General features: G+C 41.2%; 1 protein-coding gene across 1 annotated transcript in view; it reads right to left on the bottom strand.

Moving 5' to 3' along the window:
• Window positions 1-17,982, bottom strand: part of slc8a1b (solute carrier family 8 member 1b) — a gene marked incomplete at its 3' end in the record, with an annotated part of 133,698 nt that overhangs the window by 16,933 nt on the left and 98,783 nt on the right. Inside the window, 2 exon segments of the mRNA XM_080036313.1 lie at window positions 2,344-2,443; window positions 6,545-6,690. Of these exon segments, the coding sequence (XP_079892439.1) occupies window positions 2,344-2,443; window positions 6,545-6,690 (246 nt within the window).

Genomic DNA, 17,982 nt, shown 5'->3' with positions numbered 1-17,982 from the left:
TAGAGCTTCACAGGTTGCAACTGGAACCCTCTTCTACCCATTCATGACGACATCAAAGAGCTGGTGGATATTAGAGTCCTTGCGCTCCTCCATCTCCCGTTTTAGGATGGCCCAAAGATGCTCAATAGGGTTTAAGTCTGGAGACATGCTTGGCCAGGCCATAACCTTTACCCTCAGCTTTTTTAGCAAGCCACTGGTCATCTTGGAGGTGTGTTTGGGGTCGTTATCATGTTGCAATACCACTCTGCGGCCCAGTTTACGAAGGTTGAGTGCACATGGTCAGCGTCGTACACAGAGGTTGGCTTTGGAAAATAGACGTATGAGTGCTGCCAGCATTGCTGAAGGGCTTGAAGGGGTGGGGGGGTCAACCTGTCAGTGCTCAGACCATACGCCGCACTCTGCATCATACTGGTCTGCATGGCTGTCATCCCAGAAGGAAGCCTATTCTAAAGATGATGCACAAGAAACCCCACAAAAAGTTTGCTGAAGACAAACAGACTACGGACATGGATTACTGCAACCATGTCCTGTGGTCTGATGAGACCAAAATACATTTATTTGGTTCAGATGGTGTTAAGAGTGTGGAGCGGCAACCAGGTGAGGAGTACAAAGACAAGTGTGTCTTGCCTAGAGTCAAGCATGGTGGTTGGAGTGTCATGGTCTGGGGCTGCATGAGTGCTGCCAGCACTGGGGATCTACAGTTCATTGAATTCTAACATGTACTGTGACATACTGAAGCAGAGCATGATCCCCTCCCTTCATAAACTGGGCCGCAGGGCAGTACTGCAACATGATAACGACCCCAAACACCCCTCCGAACGACCACTGGCTTGCTAAAGAAGCTGAGGGTAAAGGTTATGGACTGGCCAAGCATGTCTCCAGTCTTAAACCCTATTGAGCATCTTTGGGGCATCCTCAAACGAGAGATGGAGGAGCGCAAGGTCTCTAATATCCACTAGCTCCTTGATGTCGTCATGAATGGGTAGAAAAGGGTTCCAGTTGCAACCTGTGAAGCTCTAGTGAACTACATGCCCAAGAGGGTTAAGGCAGTGCTAGAAAATAATGGTGGCAAAACAAAATATTGACACTTTGGGCCCAATTTGGACATTTTTTCTTAGGGGTGTACTCACTTTTGTTGCCAGCAGTTTAGACATTAATGGCTGTGTGTCGAGTTATTTTGAGGGGACAGTAAATTTACACTGTTATACAAGCTGTACACTGACTACTTGACATTGTATCAAAGTGTCATTTATTCAGTGTTGTCGCATGGAAAGATATAATGAAATATTTGAAGAAATGTTAGGGGTGTACTCACTTTTGTGAGATACTGTATGTGGTCTCTCTCTCTCTCTCTCTCAAAGTAGGGGTTTCTTATCTCTCACTGTTAACGTGTACGCTCTCTTTCTCCCTCTTAATGGGACCTTAACATCGCTGTGGCATTCTAACTGATCTTGGCAGTGACAAGATACAAGTGTTAAATATTCCCCTGCTTTCTCTATACCACATAAAAACACACATATACACAGATACACCCACACACACACACACACACACACACACACACGCACACGCACACGCACACACACACACACACACACACACACACACACACACACACACACATGTCTGTCTTGTTGGAGGCCGAAAAACACACGCAATTGCTCCCACAAGCGTTCTCAACATAATCTCCCATCTGGTCAGTGTTTGCCTGTCCAAAACCACCCAACCAGGTTCAGCCAACTTTCCAGTAACCATTAGAAATCATAAACACACATGCACACACACACACACACACACACACACACACACACACACACACACACACACACACACACACACACACACACACACACACACACACATACACACACACACACTTGACTCTATGGAACCATAAAATCATCCCCATTGTACACACAGTCAGTCATTATCTGATTCAATAGGCACCACACACACATTCCTCCAGGAGATAAAAATAATATTCCTGTTGCTTATATTGATTGTTAGAAAACACTCAACGGAAGGCCACGTAGAACTTAACAGAGTATAAAAAAATGCAGCTGTTACACGCTAAAAGGAATTTATATAACACAAACACACACGCACACTCACACATCTGCCTCTGCAAACCACCTCAGATGACTCCAGTAAAGTACAAAGTTACACGTCTAAACTATTTAATTGATAAACAGACACACAGTCAGCACACACACACACACACACACACACACACACACACACACACACACACACACACACACACACACACACACACACACACACACACACACACACACACACACACACACACACACACACACACACACGCCTCCCATGCCTTACCGGCGCTCACAGTGATGGCCTCTATGAACTGGTCTCTCCAGCTGTTGGTTCCTACCAGCAGAGCCAGGTTGGTCTTCTTAATCAGCTTGTCCACCGTGTTCTGCCAAAAAGACAGAGGAATCATAATGTTCAGATGGGGTTGCAGCAGCCTGCAGTGCACACTCAGTCTTCAAGGTGCTATACCATCACATAAAATCCCTCGTTAAAAGGAATTTGTCATTCGCCATTTGTTGACGCAAGACATCTGTTCGATTCCTGTAGTCCATAAAAAAGCAAACTGGCATTATATTCTTTCAGAGCAAACGCAAGTTCTTAGGCTTTCAGAATATGTGGTGGAAAGAGATGGTGAAAGGAGTACTGATGAAAAAGTCAGTACAAGTTGATTCTTTTCAATTATGTATATTCTGCACCAGCCTCGGCCCATCTCTTCATGGAGGCTTTATGATGAGCAAGAAATTAAATATTGAATTCATGTGTTTTTTATGGCTGCACCATTCCGTCTAATGTTTATTCAAATCAGTTGTCGTTTGCATACTTGTATGCACAGACATTTCCAACAAATTCAGCAAGACATTTGTAAAGTCTGGGATTTACCCAATAGAAGAAAATGAAATGTTGGTCTTAACAAGGTTTGGCTGCAAAACATGAGGATGCTATGACCTGCTTCATCAGGGGAATAAGGTTCAGGGGTTAATAACACATCATTTTATCTATCTTGTGTATTTTGACACTTCTTACACAGCCCAGTACAGTTAAAAAGACATAAAGAATACATGCAAACGGTTTCTCCTATTTACTGATTGCCAACTTCTTTCCACACTCCCTCTTGCTCCAAAATGTATTCCAAGCTTCCTTCCTCTTTCCTTTTGTTTCCTTCATTACTAGTATTTATATTTATTTTGTTGTTTTCTTCAAAAGGAAGAAACTGTGACATGATGAGATAACGCACAAACACTCGCCCGCACGCACAAACACACACTACTGTAATTAGCACAGCAATGGGGATTTGCTCTCTTCTCTTTCTCTCCACTTCAGAAGAGGCGAACTGGGATTTCTAAGTGTGTTGAATGGAGCTTAGGGGTGTACCAAGTGCCTCGCTGCTGCTGTGGACACACACACACACACACACACACACACACACACACACACACACACACACACACAAGTGGCTTTACTCCGCCAGCTGTATGTGAGTAAGTAAGTACGTTTTTATCTAACCATACTTGGCTAGGTTTCTTCTGCCATACCATCTTCTTCATTCTGTGCAGCACTGTTATTTTTACCTCCCTTGCTTTCTCTCTCTCTTCCCCTCCCTTTAGATCATCTCTTTACACTCAGCTGGACTGGCAAGAAATACATATGTGCATATGTATCTGCGTCATGTCTCTCGGTAGAAGTACACACACATGTGGAACCCACAGTTAAGACGGCTGTAACAAGTATACTTAGTACTGACTATTGATGTAATAAAGCAAATTCAAATGCATTTGAATAATAATTACTATGTGGGGGTTTTGTGCTCGCAATAGTCAAGGTTGTGAAATATCACATCTTTTAAACCCCCCAAAAATGTCATACACCTGCACTTTCTCCCTGTGATAATGACTGGCTATAAGGTGACAGAAATACATATATTACATTTAAAAAAAATCTTGACCCACCATTAAATTATCTTGAGTGTTTCCATCTTACTACCTGCCATCTCACTAAGATTAACTTCTCTACTTGGTACATTGGGACTGAATGTCAAGTGAATTTTAGAGGCGACATAGTTTCATATGAAGTCAATGGAAAGACAGTGGTAGATGTGAATTTGCCCTAGGCGTGCCATGAACTGAGGCGAAGACGACCACTCTGGGCTCCATTCCATTAGAACGCTACTTCACAAAATATACATGGACAAGAGGAAAGTGTGAATTGGCATGGCTGTACTTTGCTTTTAACTTTATTAAAACACCAGCATGACTTTCTCAATGCTCATCAGTTTTTCTGTCTCTTGTTTAACATTTTTGTTATCGATACTTTAAACTCCTAAGTAAACTTTCTATTAATGCAACTTTTCTTTTTTTACTGTTTCAATCTGTTATGTCAGACACTCTCACACTGTTGTACAACACTATCTGCAATGGGCAGTACTTCAGATACCTAATAACCTATAGGTTCCAGTTCCATGCATGCACCCACGCACCCACACGCAGACACACAGACACAAACACACAGACACACAGACACAGACACACACACACACACACACACACACACACACACACACACACACACACACACACACACACACACACACACACACACACACACACACACACACACACACACACACACACACACACACACACACACACTTTAATGTGCACAGCTACTTGACAAAGTATAGCGTCCTGTCAAGTGTCGAGCTATTACTGGGTGTTATTAACTGTCCGTCTGGAGTGAGTGTGTGGGTGGAGTGGCAGCAAAGAACATGCATTAGTACGCACAAGCACACACACAAACACGTATGTCATTTGAATGGTAATCACGTCAATGCTCGTCTTAAGAGTCTGCGTGGGAGAGTGAACGATATGAAGGACAACACATAAGGTTAACACAACTATTTCCTGTATTCGAAAGGTTTGAGTGTGTGAGTATAATGTGAGGAAAGTGATTTTGTGTTGTTTTTGCGTGCACATATATTTAAATGCGGTACAATGCATACAGTATAGTTACCACTGCAGTTAAAGCCATTTTTGCAGTAGGGGAGAACGGGGGAATGTGAGCCATCGGGTAATGTGAGACACCCCCTGTATCTAGGCAATGGAACACATTTTTGGTCATGTGAGATATATGTTTTCAAGCCCCTCTCATTTCCCTTTGGCCATGAAAGAGAGGACCTCATGGTGATGTTCTAAGCATGTTTTTTTCACAAAAAAATATTTTTTGCTTGTAAAAGTAAATTTTCTTGCTGTCAACTTAATCAATTGTTGTGCTAAAGCAAATTGATTCAGGTAAAAAAAACGTATATCATACATGTTGATGAACATACAATGTGGGCTGGAGGTGGGGGTTGATGGTTGAAGGGGTGTCAGCAAGGGCATGGTTTGGCACGTATGTATGTGGGGGACAGGAGAGTGACCTTTAACACCAATAGACTCTAAGTAATATGTCTTTATTCAATGAATGATCCCAATAAAACAAATGCAGAAAAATATTAATCAAAGACTCAAAAGATGGAAAATGACAGCTGGGTCTAGTCCTGTGTTCTGAGTCCCAGGCTTTTCTAGCTGGTTCTGATTGTTCTTTGCTCTGACCCCCAGACACTAGCTGGCTGTAAGGGTCCTGTGTTCTGACCCCCAGACTGTGTTAATCTAACTGGTTCTATCTGTCATTTGAATGTTAATTATTGAATATGAATAAAATGGTGTATTTGATCAGAGTTACTTTCAAGTGTTTAGAAAATGTTTTTCTTAATTGACCAAACCCCATGATTCTGTTACTCGTCCGACATTAGTTTTGGAATATTTGGTTTTCAAGCTAGCTGTCAGGATCGTAACTGTTACAACATTTGTTGTTATGGTAGTTTCAGAGTGGAAAAAGTAAGTGGATCAGTTTACCCCCTTGATTTCTCTGGTCTGTCTCAGTTTACCCCACAGCTGGGGTAAACTGAGACACAAGACACCTCTTTTTTAAACAATCATATTTTCACTGCCCTTTGTCATGAATACATTCTGTTAATGCCCATTTCTAGGAAACATCCTGAATTAATGGGAAATGTGTACATTTGACTGATAAATCATTTTAGCTCCCTTGGAGGGAAGCACATGTAAAAAGTGTCTCACATTACCCCGTTCTCCCCTATGTGAATTGCAGAACATTTTTGATGTGTGCTGTCTCTTTGTGATGATTCACGTTCCTATATCATCAGTAATGATTAATAATGTTTATTTGTGTGATTAAGCTGTCTTGAAAAACGTCACCTTTATGTAATGAAATCACCCAATATTGTATGACTGTGAGACCTGTAGGCATTTTATGGATTACTTAAAAAAACTGAAATGGGATGGAGTGGATTTTTTGTGAAACTCAAATGTCATTAGAAGTAATCTACATGCTTGTGCACCAATTAAACGTAGCATAATGTTCTCCTGCCATTTCTATCAAATGTATTAACTTCTAACCGGACCTGTATATAGCTTTCCTTTGTGCTTACCTTGAACTCATATGATTCCTCTATGATGACCTCCAGTTTGACGTGGTCTCCCAGCATGGGCCGGCCCATGTCAGCAATGCGTTGTTCTTCATCGTCCTTTCCCGCCAGCGGCTCCTCTTCCTCCTCCACCTCCTTCTGCTGTTCCTCTGAAAACACCACAAGACAACAACCACAGACAGCTTGAGAACAGGCTGACAGGAGGCCATGCACTTTATCCACTTGTAGTGCCAATACAGCTTAACAGGGAGTCCTGAGTACATACTGTACATCTATACAGTACATACAATCAAAGGTGCTCCGAGGAACTTTCAGTTTGTGTTAATTTTGTGTTAATCTTTGGGTAGACGTAGTCTTTTCAATACGCCAGCTGTAGTTCCTGGGTGAGCGTACCCATGAAAAAGGCATTTAGAAAAATTATATAAAAATAATGTTTTTTGCTCTGATGGTCTCTTTTGCTGTTACATGTCATGTATGATCAACAGAGGAATAATTTGACTGTTTCAGAAATATTTAAATAATGAAATGTCCTCCTATCACCTTTAAATAAAGAAAAACACACTTAAAAGCATATAAACTGGAACAATCAAATTTCAGTTACGTTTTAGGAATTGGTCAAGGTTCCCAGTCTGAGAATGAGTGGAGTAGAGAGTGTAGAAGAATAGTGTTACGTGTCAGCTCTTCAGGCTTCAACAAAGTCAGACTAATGAGACATTTGTATGGAAAATGTTGACGCTCACAGCTGCACTACCAGGACAGTAATTGTCAATTTGTATCTAAAAGAGAGGCAGTGTGGGAGTTGTTCATTTTAGTTTGTAATGACAGCATCTCACTAACCCTTGAGTGACAAGTGTTTTCTTTATGACACCACCAACATTGAAAACCTTTAGTTGTCTGTCACAATGCACATATTAGAGATATTTAGTATGTAAACTATACAAATGTATCAATAATTGAACTAATTGAGTTGATAGCGTTAAACATTGGAGCTGCCTTTGCTGAGGACTAAACATATGTATTAGCTCAAGCATGGTACACACTGCGTTTCTTCTTGGTGAAAAAAATAGTCGTTCTTTCAACTAAACTGAACTGTCTAAGTGGAAAATTGTGTGTATTTATGACACACTTTCTCTTCTCAGACACACACACACAGGGCCGCCCATAAGGGGTAGAAAGTGGGAAAGCGTTCTAGGGTCCAGCCACCAGGGGGGGCCCAGAGAGAAAAAAATAAATAAAAAAATGTTTTTCTTTTTTTTTTTTTTTTGCAGATTACCTAATTTAGCCAACCTTTATTATGAACGCTATATTCGCAAGAGAACTTTCTATAAAAGAAAACATTTTATTCATTGTTACTTGGGTAAAATATATCACATTTTATATTGAAAAACTAAAAGTATCATGGGTCGTTTTTTCCCCCTCAAAACCGTTGCATGCATTGATGATGAGCAAGCTAACCTAGTAAACTCAGTGATGCCAGGACCTGGACATAAATCAGGGTACCAGAAAATAAAGGAAAAAAAGGGAACTTTCAAGGGCTTTAGACCCCCAGAAAATTCCTTAATATCAGTATTTCTGCTAGCAAAAGTGTATTTTCAATTCAGAGATACTATGATATTTCATCAAGTTTTGAGGTGTCTTTGAAATTATTCTGTATATTTTATCTATTATTTTCTAAGAAAATTAGAAAATTACATATTTAGCCTTTAAATGAAGGTGGCAGATGATTGTTATAGTGATGAGGAAAGCTTCTGGTAGCAGTGATATCATGGTAAACCCCCCCTACAGCATTGGTGTGTCTAAAAGCTTACATTAAATGTGCCAAAAAGCAGGTGCAGAGATCTTGCAAGAGCAGAACATTTCGTCGGTGTCTCTGCCCACTATTATTTCCAGTAGCCCACCTTAATCTAACTGGCTAGAACCGGCCCTGTGTACAGGTATGTGTTTATGTAGGAATAAGCGCATCATGCACATTGATACAAGTTCAGTATGAGTAAAGGGGGCCCAATGACTGGACCTTTTCAGGGGCCCAGTAATTTGTCTGGGCAGGCACACACACACACGCACGCACACACGCACGCACACACGCACGCACACACACACACACACACACACACACACACACACACACACACACACACACACACACACACACACACACACACACACACACACACACACACACACACACACACACACACACACACACACACACACACACACACACACACACACACACACACAGGGTGCTGGCCAACCATCAGAAGTAATTTGGCGTTCAGTATCTTGCCCAGGGACATTGGACATGTGGCAGGAGCTGGGTATCAGACCGCAAACCCTGCAATTATTTGACAGCAGATCTACCTGATTTCAACAATCAATCAACCAATATCTGTCTCCATTCCCTCATACAGCACATCAAAACTCCTACTTCATATGCAAGGGTTGCCTTTTGTGACTATATCTCTGTTCTTGATAAGACCATTTGTTCTAAACTTTGAATAGGTTACAGCAACTAGGTATCAATCTTTTTATGTCATTAAACTTTTGTTAGTCACAGGTATTCAAAAATTGACAACAGTAAATTTAAAAGACGTTACATATATGCTATCACCTCTACTTCAATGTAAACAAAAGACTGCTTTAATATAGTGACACATTTTTTTAATTAGCTGAATACAGACCACTTTATTCATGGAATACTCAATCAGTGAGCAGAAGTGATTCTAGTCTCTGGTTGATTTGTGTTTACAACTTAGAACTCAATGTCCCCCCCTAAAAAAAAGAGCTATAACCATGAAGGGCAATTCCACAGGTCAGTAAAGGAAGCAGCTGGACAGAATTGTTTGCTACACATCTAGAATTAGCCTCATCTTTGGCATCTATGAGACCCACATTTGGAGCACAGTTCAAAAGATACAACAGGACTTAACACACCCTGCCACACACCCCTCTTCATAACTTTCTTTACAAAACAGACTCAGGGCCATCACAACTAAAATCCCATCTCTAAAACACTGCTTACTGCAGAGCCATCTAATTATTTAATGGCTTTTCCTTTTTCTGCATCAGAACCTTATGAACTGAACCATGCCATTCTTATTTTGCACTGGAAAGTATTGCCAAATATTTAATGTTTACAGGCAGGGGGTTATTTTTCTTATTTCCTAATTAAATGTCTTGGCTGATACGCTGTGCTTGTTTGTTGTTCGGTCATGAACACTCATAGCACGCAAATCGCTAACCACTCGCCGCTATGGTAATAAAGTATTGGATCTTGAAACTAATTAAATCAATGCTTCACAATCTCCTTCTCTACCATCCCACTCTCCGATATTAATATCCTGATCTGTCCGTTGTTTCAACTCGTATCATTTGGATTACTGTTCAATAGCTATATGGTAGCAACACTAAATGAAAATAGAACTCAGGCTAATCTATCATCCCATCATCAATGTCTCTTTGTTTTTTCTTTGCCCTTTGTTCTTTTCCCCCTATGGTCTTTATGGTGTGTGTGTCAGTAATTGAGATTCACCGTAGAGCCTGAACTCACTGCCGGGATCAAAGAGAGAGAGAGAGAGAGAGAGAGAGAGAGAGAGAGAGAGAGAGAGAGAGAGAGAGAGAGAGAGAAAGGAAAAGAGAGAGAAAAAGGCCATGATCAAATTTTCCATGGGGGAAACGGTTATCCATGCTATTGCCTTCAATTACAGTGCAGTGCATTGTGGGCCTGCATCAGCTTATTGGTCATTTGTTCCCCTCAGTGCAGTAGTTACAGCATGGAGGTTACAGCTCACTCTCTCACACACGCATGCAAATTCTCGGCCAGGGGCTCTTTCGTCAAACTTTCACTCTCATCATAAGCGAGCAGCACAGTTTGCCTCACTGATGGACACCAAGAGCTGAAGGCAAAAGAGCTGAAAACGAACACTGCCTGGGAACAACCAAAACAATGACTTGCATGTGACATTTTGTAAAGTTCAGATAAGTCAACTGAAACAACATACATGTAGATATGACTATAAATGACATATCCTCATAATTGAAAAAAAACTCAAAAGAGGAAAATGAACATTTCACAGTTTTGGCTTCGGCATCGTTAGTTCTTTCTGACACCAATTGGAAAGCCGTTACTTCTCTGTCCACGTTAATGGATAACTTGTTTCCCTACAGAAATCAAGTAGCTTCATTTGAACTGTATTTACATAAAGCAACCCCTTAATTGTTTTTCTACATGGTATGCTCTAAAAAAACACTTTAGAAATATAATGTTTCACTTAAGCAGCACGGTGAGAATTATATCTCAGAGGTCCTTTATGCTTCCTTTTTAGTCGACTTGAATTCACAATGAGTTTAACACGCACGCACACACGTACGCACGTACGCGCTCGCACACACACACACACACACACCATGTAATGGTGATTTAATTACCTCAATTAACATCCTACACTAAACCTCATGAGGGATGAACATGACCGGGCAGTATCCTTGTTAGCTACACTCCCTCAGTGTGTGTGTGGGTGTGGGTGTGAGAGTGTGTGTGTGTGTGTGTGTGTGTGTGTGTGTGTGTGTGTGTGTGTGTGTGTGTGTGTGTGTGTGTGTGTGTGTGTGTGTGTGTGTGTGTGTGCGTGTGTGTGTGTAAATGGACCTGACAGAGGTTGAATGTTGCCCGGTTAGATGCTGCTTCCTGTCAAAGCAGCGGTCTCAACGGTTTATCATTTTGATTCCCCCTCCCAGCTTTCCTTCTCTCTGCTTCTTTGCAGCTCAATACAAATGCATGTGTTTTATAACCAGACTACATTCACATATGTATTTCACACATTCAGAATTCAGTATCTGAGATAATTTAATTAATTTTCCATTTGTGTCCACTTTTTCTACTTGTACTGCTATACGCTGTATACTATACGGCCTCTTCAACATTGCGTGGAAGTCAGGTACAGTGCCGAAGGAGTGGCAGACCGGGGTGGTGGTTCCTATTTTCAAAAAGGGGGACCAGAGAGTGTGTGCCAACTACCAGGGTATCACACTTCTCAGCCTCCCCGGCAAAGTCTACTCCAAGGTGCTGGAAAGGAGGGTTCGGCCGATAGTTGAACCTCAGATTGAAGAGGAACAATGCGGATTCCGTCCTGGCCGTGGAACAACGGACCAGCTCTTCACTTTCGCAAGGATCCTAGAGGGAGCTTGGGAGTTTGCTCATCCAGTCTACATGTGTTTTGTAGATATGGAGAAGGCTTATGACTGGGTTCCCCGGGAGATACTGTGGGGGGTGCTGCGGGAGTATGGGGCGAGGGGGTCCCTTCTCAAGGCCATCCAATCTCTATACGCTCAAAGCGAGAGCTGTGTCCGGGTTCTCTGTAGAAAGTCGGACCCGTTTCCGGTGGGGGTTGGCCTCCGCCAGGGCTGCGCTTTATCACCAATCCTGTTTGTAATATTCATGGACAGGATATCAAGGCGTAGTCGTGGTGGGGAGGGGTTGCAGTTTGGTGGGCTGAGGATCTCATCTCTGCTGTTTGCAGATGATGATGTGGTTCTGATGGCATCATCGGCCTGTGACCTTCAGCTCTCATTGGATCGGTTCGCAGCCGAGTGTGAAGCGGTTGGGATGAGGATCAGCACCTCTAAATCTGAGGCCATGGTGCTCAGCAGGAAACCGATGGATTGTCTACTACAAGTAGGGAATGAGTCCTTACCCCAAGTGAAGGAGTTCAAGTACCTCGGGGTCTTGTTTGCGTGTGAGGGAACAATGGAGCGTGAGATTGGCCGGAGAATCGGAGCAGCAGGGGCGGTTTTGCACTCGCTTTACCGCACTATTGTGACGAAAAGAGAGCTGAGTCGTAAGGCAAAGCTTTCGATCTACCGGTCGATCTTTGTTCCTACCCTCACCTATGGTAATGAAGGCTGGGTAATGACCGAAAGAACGAGATCGCTGGTACAAGCGGCCGAAATGGGCTTTCTTAGGAGGGTGGCTGGCGTCTCCCTTAGAGATAGGGTGAGAAGCTCAGTCATTCGTGAGGAACTCGGGGCAGAGCCCTACTCCTTTGCATTGAAAGGAGCCAGTTGAGGTGGTTCGGGCATCTGGTAAGGATGCCCCCAGGGCGCCTCCCTAGGGAGGTGTTCCAGGAGCGTCCAGCTGGAAGGAGGCCTCGGGGAAGACCCAGGACTAGGTGGAGAGATTATGTCTCCACGCTGGCCTGGGAACGCCTCGGGATCCCCCAGTCAGAGCTGGTTGATGTGGCCCGGGAAAGAGAAGTTTGGGGCTCCCTGCTCAAGCTGCTGCCCCCGCGACCCGATTTCGGATAAGCGGTTGAAGATGATGATGATGATGACTATACGGTGTATTAACTGTACAGTAAATAGGCAGACCAAATTAGCTCTTTCTACACTTTCTATGTGAGGAACATAAGTCATGTGTTTTACAACAGATACTGTGGTCTGAAGGTTTCAACTAAAAGTACAGCAAACGTTATTTCAATTATATTAGCATCAATAATCAAGGAGGCAGCACGTTCAATCAGAGCTGCTTGACGGATTGTCGATTTGCTTTGGATACCCCGCTACACCACATAACATTGACACCAACTTCACACAGTGATCTGTGGTCTGTAAGAAGCCAAATAAAGTGATAAAATAAGCCAGGGTTTTAACTACTCTTCAGACTCCACAAAACACAAACAAAACAATACAATAAAACAATAATTCTTTCTAGGAGAGTGTATTGTACCCCATTATCCTCTTATTCAAACGATCACCACGTCTGGTACATCACAGCTCTAAACGCAACATTTCGTACAAAGTAAATATTTTCTAGAATATCCCAGCCCTTAATTAAAAAACTGAAAATGTCCAAGTGTATACAATGAGCAGACTAAATTAACTGACAAGGAAATGTTAGGTCGTGACCATGAACAAACTCATTGTTTTCTTAACTATCTCATTTTTACAGCGTAATGCTCATTTGGAACTGTCTTGGAACACAATGAAATGTAGAAACACATATTTTGGTGTGCGAAGTGTGTTCATCTTTCGGTTTCTGTTCATCAATAAGAGCTGACAAGAGGCAGTGAGTGTGTTTGTGTGTGTGTGTGTGTGTAGGTAGTGTGTATGTGGACTTTCACACCCTGTCATTGTTTGATAGAACCCCAAGATCCTCAGAAGTGATGCAAGAAGACAACAGGGGAGAGGACGAAGGAAAAGGGGGAGACTAAAAAGAAGGGTAAAGAAAAAGGAAAAGAAAGAAAAATTGACAGCAAGAAGAGGAGAAGATGTGAGGGTTATTACACCCTGTCATGTTTGTTGCATTCAGATGCCTTTAGAGGGATAGAGGGAGGGGGCACAGAGTAAGAGGGAAGGGCAGTTATATTTGCAAACTGTCAACATACAAAGACAAGAGGAGGAGCAGGGGCGAAACGTCAGCAATGTGTCAAGAAAGAGATGAACAGATGGAGGGAGAAGAGAAGAGAAGGCGCCGTCTTTGGAATGACTAAACAGGGGACGGGGGAGGTTAAGAAGAGGGAGCTGTTCCACTGTCACACTATATTTATTATACAACTAAATATTAACAGTATAGTAGTTTTGAGATAAACATAATGCCGCCTATATTTTTTTAAATCAATATATCGAGGACATGTTATCTCACAATTGCAGAACATTAATACTGAACATTTCCGTATCAAATTTGTTCGCCTACAATAATTACTGGGAAAAGTTTTTATTGCTATGTTTAGGCTACATTGGCACTTCGGTTAGAGAAAGACTGTGGTCTACGTATCAAGAAAATCCACTGACTTGAACCATAGGACAAGATAAGTTAACTTTATTACCATTTCACTAAAACCTTAGTTCTGCCCCTTAAAGCAGCTATGATCAATAGTAATGTAATGTAAGAAATAATGCCTCAGATCATAATGCTAATCATGTGACAAATGTCAAACATTGCTTGGAAGGATGAGCCTTCATAAAATTATCACCTGAGTCTGCAGCTCTACTTAGCTTTAACAGTTTCACATCCTTCAAAGTGTTTTTTTGTAGCTGCCTCCAAGTGGCCCAGAAAAAAATAATTATTGCAGGTCAAACTTAAGTACTTAAGTAGTAGAGTAAAGTACAGGGTTACTTAGAGTCGAAAGCTAAAGCTATAGTGCATAACCTATGTAGTCCCCAAGAGGAATTCTGACTAATTACAACAACACTGTCAGCTCAACTATGAAGTAAGCCTTTTGGTAATTGCACATGGATTTTACACCTTCTGCTGTAAGTCAAGGTTTTTTCTTAGAATTAGAATAAACAACTGAAACATTTCGTGGGCCCTTCTTGAGCTCCTGTGCCAGTGCCGGGGGGAATGACAGAGAGAGTTGTGTGGAGCTCATAGGCTTAATCAACTTTGTGTCAACTCATTTGGCAATGGCTTGAATCTAACCGACATTCATTCATATGAAAAAGTTACGCACATAGCTTTAAGACAAAGATCAACTGCCAACCCCTAATTGAGTTGATTAATCTATATCAATCAAATGTCTGTACAATCATGTTCCTGTTTATATACACTACATTTTGACTTAAACTGCTACAGTAATGGATACAAGTAATGGATGGATAAAAAAACATTACATTAATTTCCAATGATCGTTAGTCATTGCTGCTGTAATTGTAACTAATTTACAGTATATCGGCAGATTGCTGTAATAAAGATGCAAATATATGAATTTACATTGTTTGGTGATTTGTACTGATTAATGATGGACTTATGGTAAACTGTTTCAAAACACCTCATTAAAATGTATTACTAATGTTGTTTACTATTGTAAACATCATAACAGCGGGTTAAATTAGTTTGCACATTACGAAGATGTAATTCCATTGATTTGGCTACATATAGAGACCTTGGTGGACACACACACACACACACACACACACACACACACAAGATCAGGTCTCAAATTTATTTTAGTTGTTTTGACACATGCCAGGGTTGATACTTGTGTAGTATTGCATAACTAAAAACACACACATTTCTCACATACAGATACAAACACACAAAGAGGTAAAATAAAGGCCATGAGGAAAAGGAGGGAGAGGACATTGCTGTCAGGTAAATTCATCCTTTCATGTATGCATCTGTGTGGTCAGTCGCATGTTGCAATGTATGTCTACTATACGAGTTCATAATGTTCGTGTCTGTGCCTGTTTGATACTGTGTATTAGGACATTAGGACATCACCCTCTGCAGGGCACGTGTGTTTTCAGCTGGTCCCCCCCCAGCACTGTTCTTTCCTCAAGCTGCACTGTCCCATGTTGTTAACTGACGGAGGTTCACGGGCTGCAGTGAACTCTCCTCTGTCTCCTACTGAGGATCTCCTGGATCAAATCACAAACCTGCAATACATCACTGGGTCAATCTGAAAATGCTTAATGCATCCAGTGAGTGCAACCTTTGTTTTTCAGAAGAAAAAAAAAATCCTTCAAAATAAAAGACACAATCGTCCTAAATCTTTATTTAAACCAGGGAAATCCAACCTACATATCCTCAACAGCACTGCTAGATGACAGAATACTGTATGAGTCTCAACCGGCAAAGATCAAATATCTAGCTCTCACTACACAGACAAACAAAAGCTGGATACAAGTTCACACCTGCTCTCTGGAGGTGGTTGAAACGCATCCATAAGACATGATGAAAAACTCGACCAGCAATAAAAGGAGGATGAAATAGGTCAAAGGAAAAGTAAATCACAAGCCTTTCTCATTCCCTCCTGAATGAGGATGTGTAGCTGCTCTAAGGCAACGTTTTAACAAAATAAAATACTTGGAGAAGCAGATTTGGTTTGAAAGATCGGTATAATGTACAGGATACAAATGGTAGCATCATCTTTATGAGCATGGGGTTCCTGTTTCTAGTAAAAGTAGTGGTGGTGATGATTGAAGATAAAACAAAAAAAGTCCAATAAGGAAAGTTGAATGTGTTTTCTCACCCTTACACTCCCTAACTGTTAAAGCTGTTATATATACTGTATATCTAAAGGCACAGTTCTCAGATGAATTAACATTAGAGAGTGAAAGTGTTTCTTTAGGTAAGTTTTCATAATGTCAACATGGCCCATACATAAACATAGACTAGGTAGTAAGTAGTAGTAGTAAGTAGATCATTAGCTTGAGTTGCTAAGCATGAAAAGACAGAAATACATTTAAAGTAATTGTAATGCTACCACTTGTCGTTTTTTTACACATTATATTATTATTTATTTACAAGCTCCAGTGATTACAAATGAAAAGCTGTAAACAAGGGATTTTGGTTATTAACAACTGATTATTTACTCTAAATTACAAAAAAATATTTTAGTTATTTATTTGACTAGTTTGCGAGACCCCTACAACACAGGATCATTCACATTTAAAGTACATACTGTTGGATCCACTGTAAACCAAATTATAAAAATGTAACACTTAATATAAATCATCTATTTATATTCAGCACAAAAGGTATATACAGATTATAAAATGCCAATCACTTAAAATGACTTCTAATAGTAATTTAATTTTAAATTGTAATTGTGCAAATTACTATTGTACCGATATAGCATTTCTCTAAATTGACTGGTGAGACATGGATTAACTTCGAAAATTCATAATACAGGTTTAGTGTTTACTTTGAAAATGATTCTATATTTTGATTATCAGTTGTGTCCAGAAAGGCAAATAAGAGTAACAATTTGTTTGACAAAAGCTTAAAAGCTGAAAAAAATGTAGTGATTCAACATTTTCCCCGATAAAGACTATCGAGAGTTTATCTCAAACACACATACACATATGGACCACAGTGACGCATGTATTCATTAGCCCATGATGACAAGTAAATGTGCACACATGCAGAACATGCAAAAACATACACATTGACATACATATAAACACATGTCATAAAGATCTGTGCAGGGCCAATTAAGCACAGAGGAAACCACCACATTTGTTCATAACACACATTCAATGAACACACGACCCCACTGCGGTGTGTGTGCATATGTGAATGTGTGTGTGTGTGTGTGTATGCATGTGTGTGTTTGTGTGTAGGTTTGTGTGTGTGTGTGTATGTGTGTGTATCACGGAGGTGTGTCTGATCTCCTGACTGTGATAATGTGATTTCCAGCCCTTGTCTTTGATCCCCTCATCACTGTAAACACCGCTGATGCCTGGCAAACACATGCTGCCATTAACACACTGACAGCACTGCTGTGTGTGTGTGTGTGTGTGTGTGTGTGTGTGTGTGTGTGTGTGTGTGTGTGTGTGTGTGTGTGTGTGTGTGTGTGTGTGTGTGCGCGTGTGTGTGTGTGAGTGTGTGTGTGTGTGTGTGTATGAGTGAGACACAGATACAGATACAGAGCGAGAGAGCTACTTTTAATGAGTGTACCCAGTAGAGCTAGAAAAAGTGTAAGTGCATGAAAGCCCCTTTAGAT

This window comes from Ammodytes marinus (genome assembly GCF_949987685.1).
Source record: "Ammodytes marinus genome assembly, chromosome: 11".
Classification (NCBI taxonomy): domain Eukaryota; kingdom Metazoa; phylum Chordata; class Actinopteri; order Uranoscopiformes; family Ammodytidae; genus Ammodytes; species Ammodytes marinus.
This window is presented reverse-complemented; position numbering and strand designations above follow the sequence as displayed.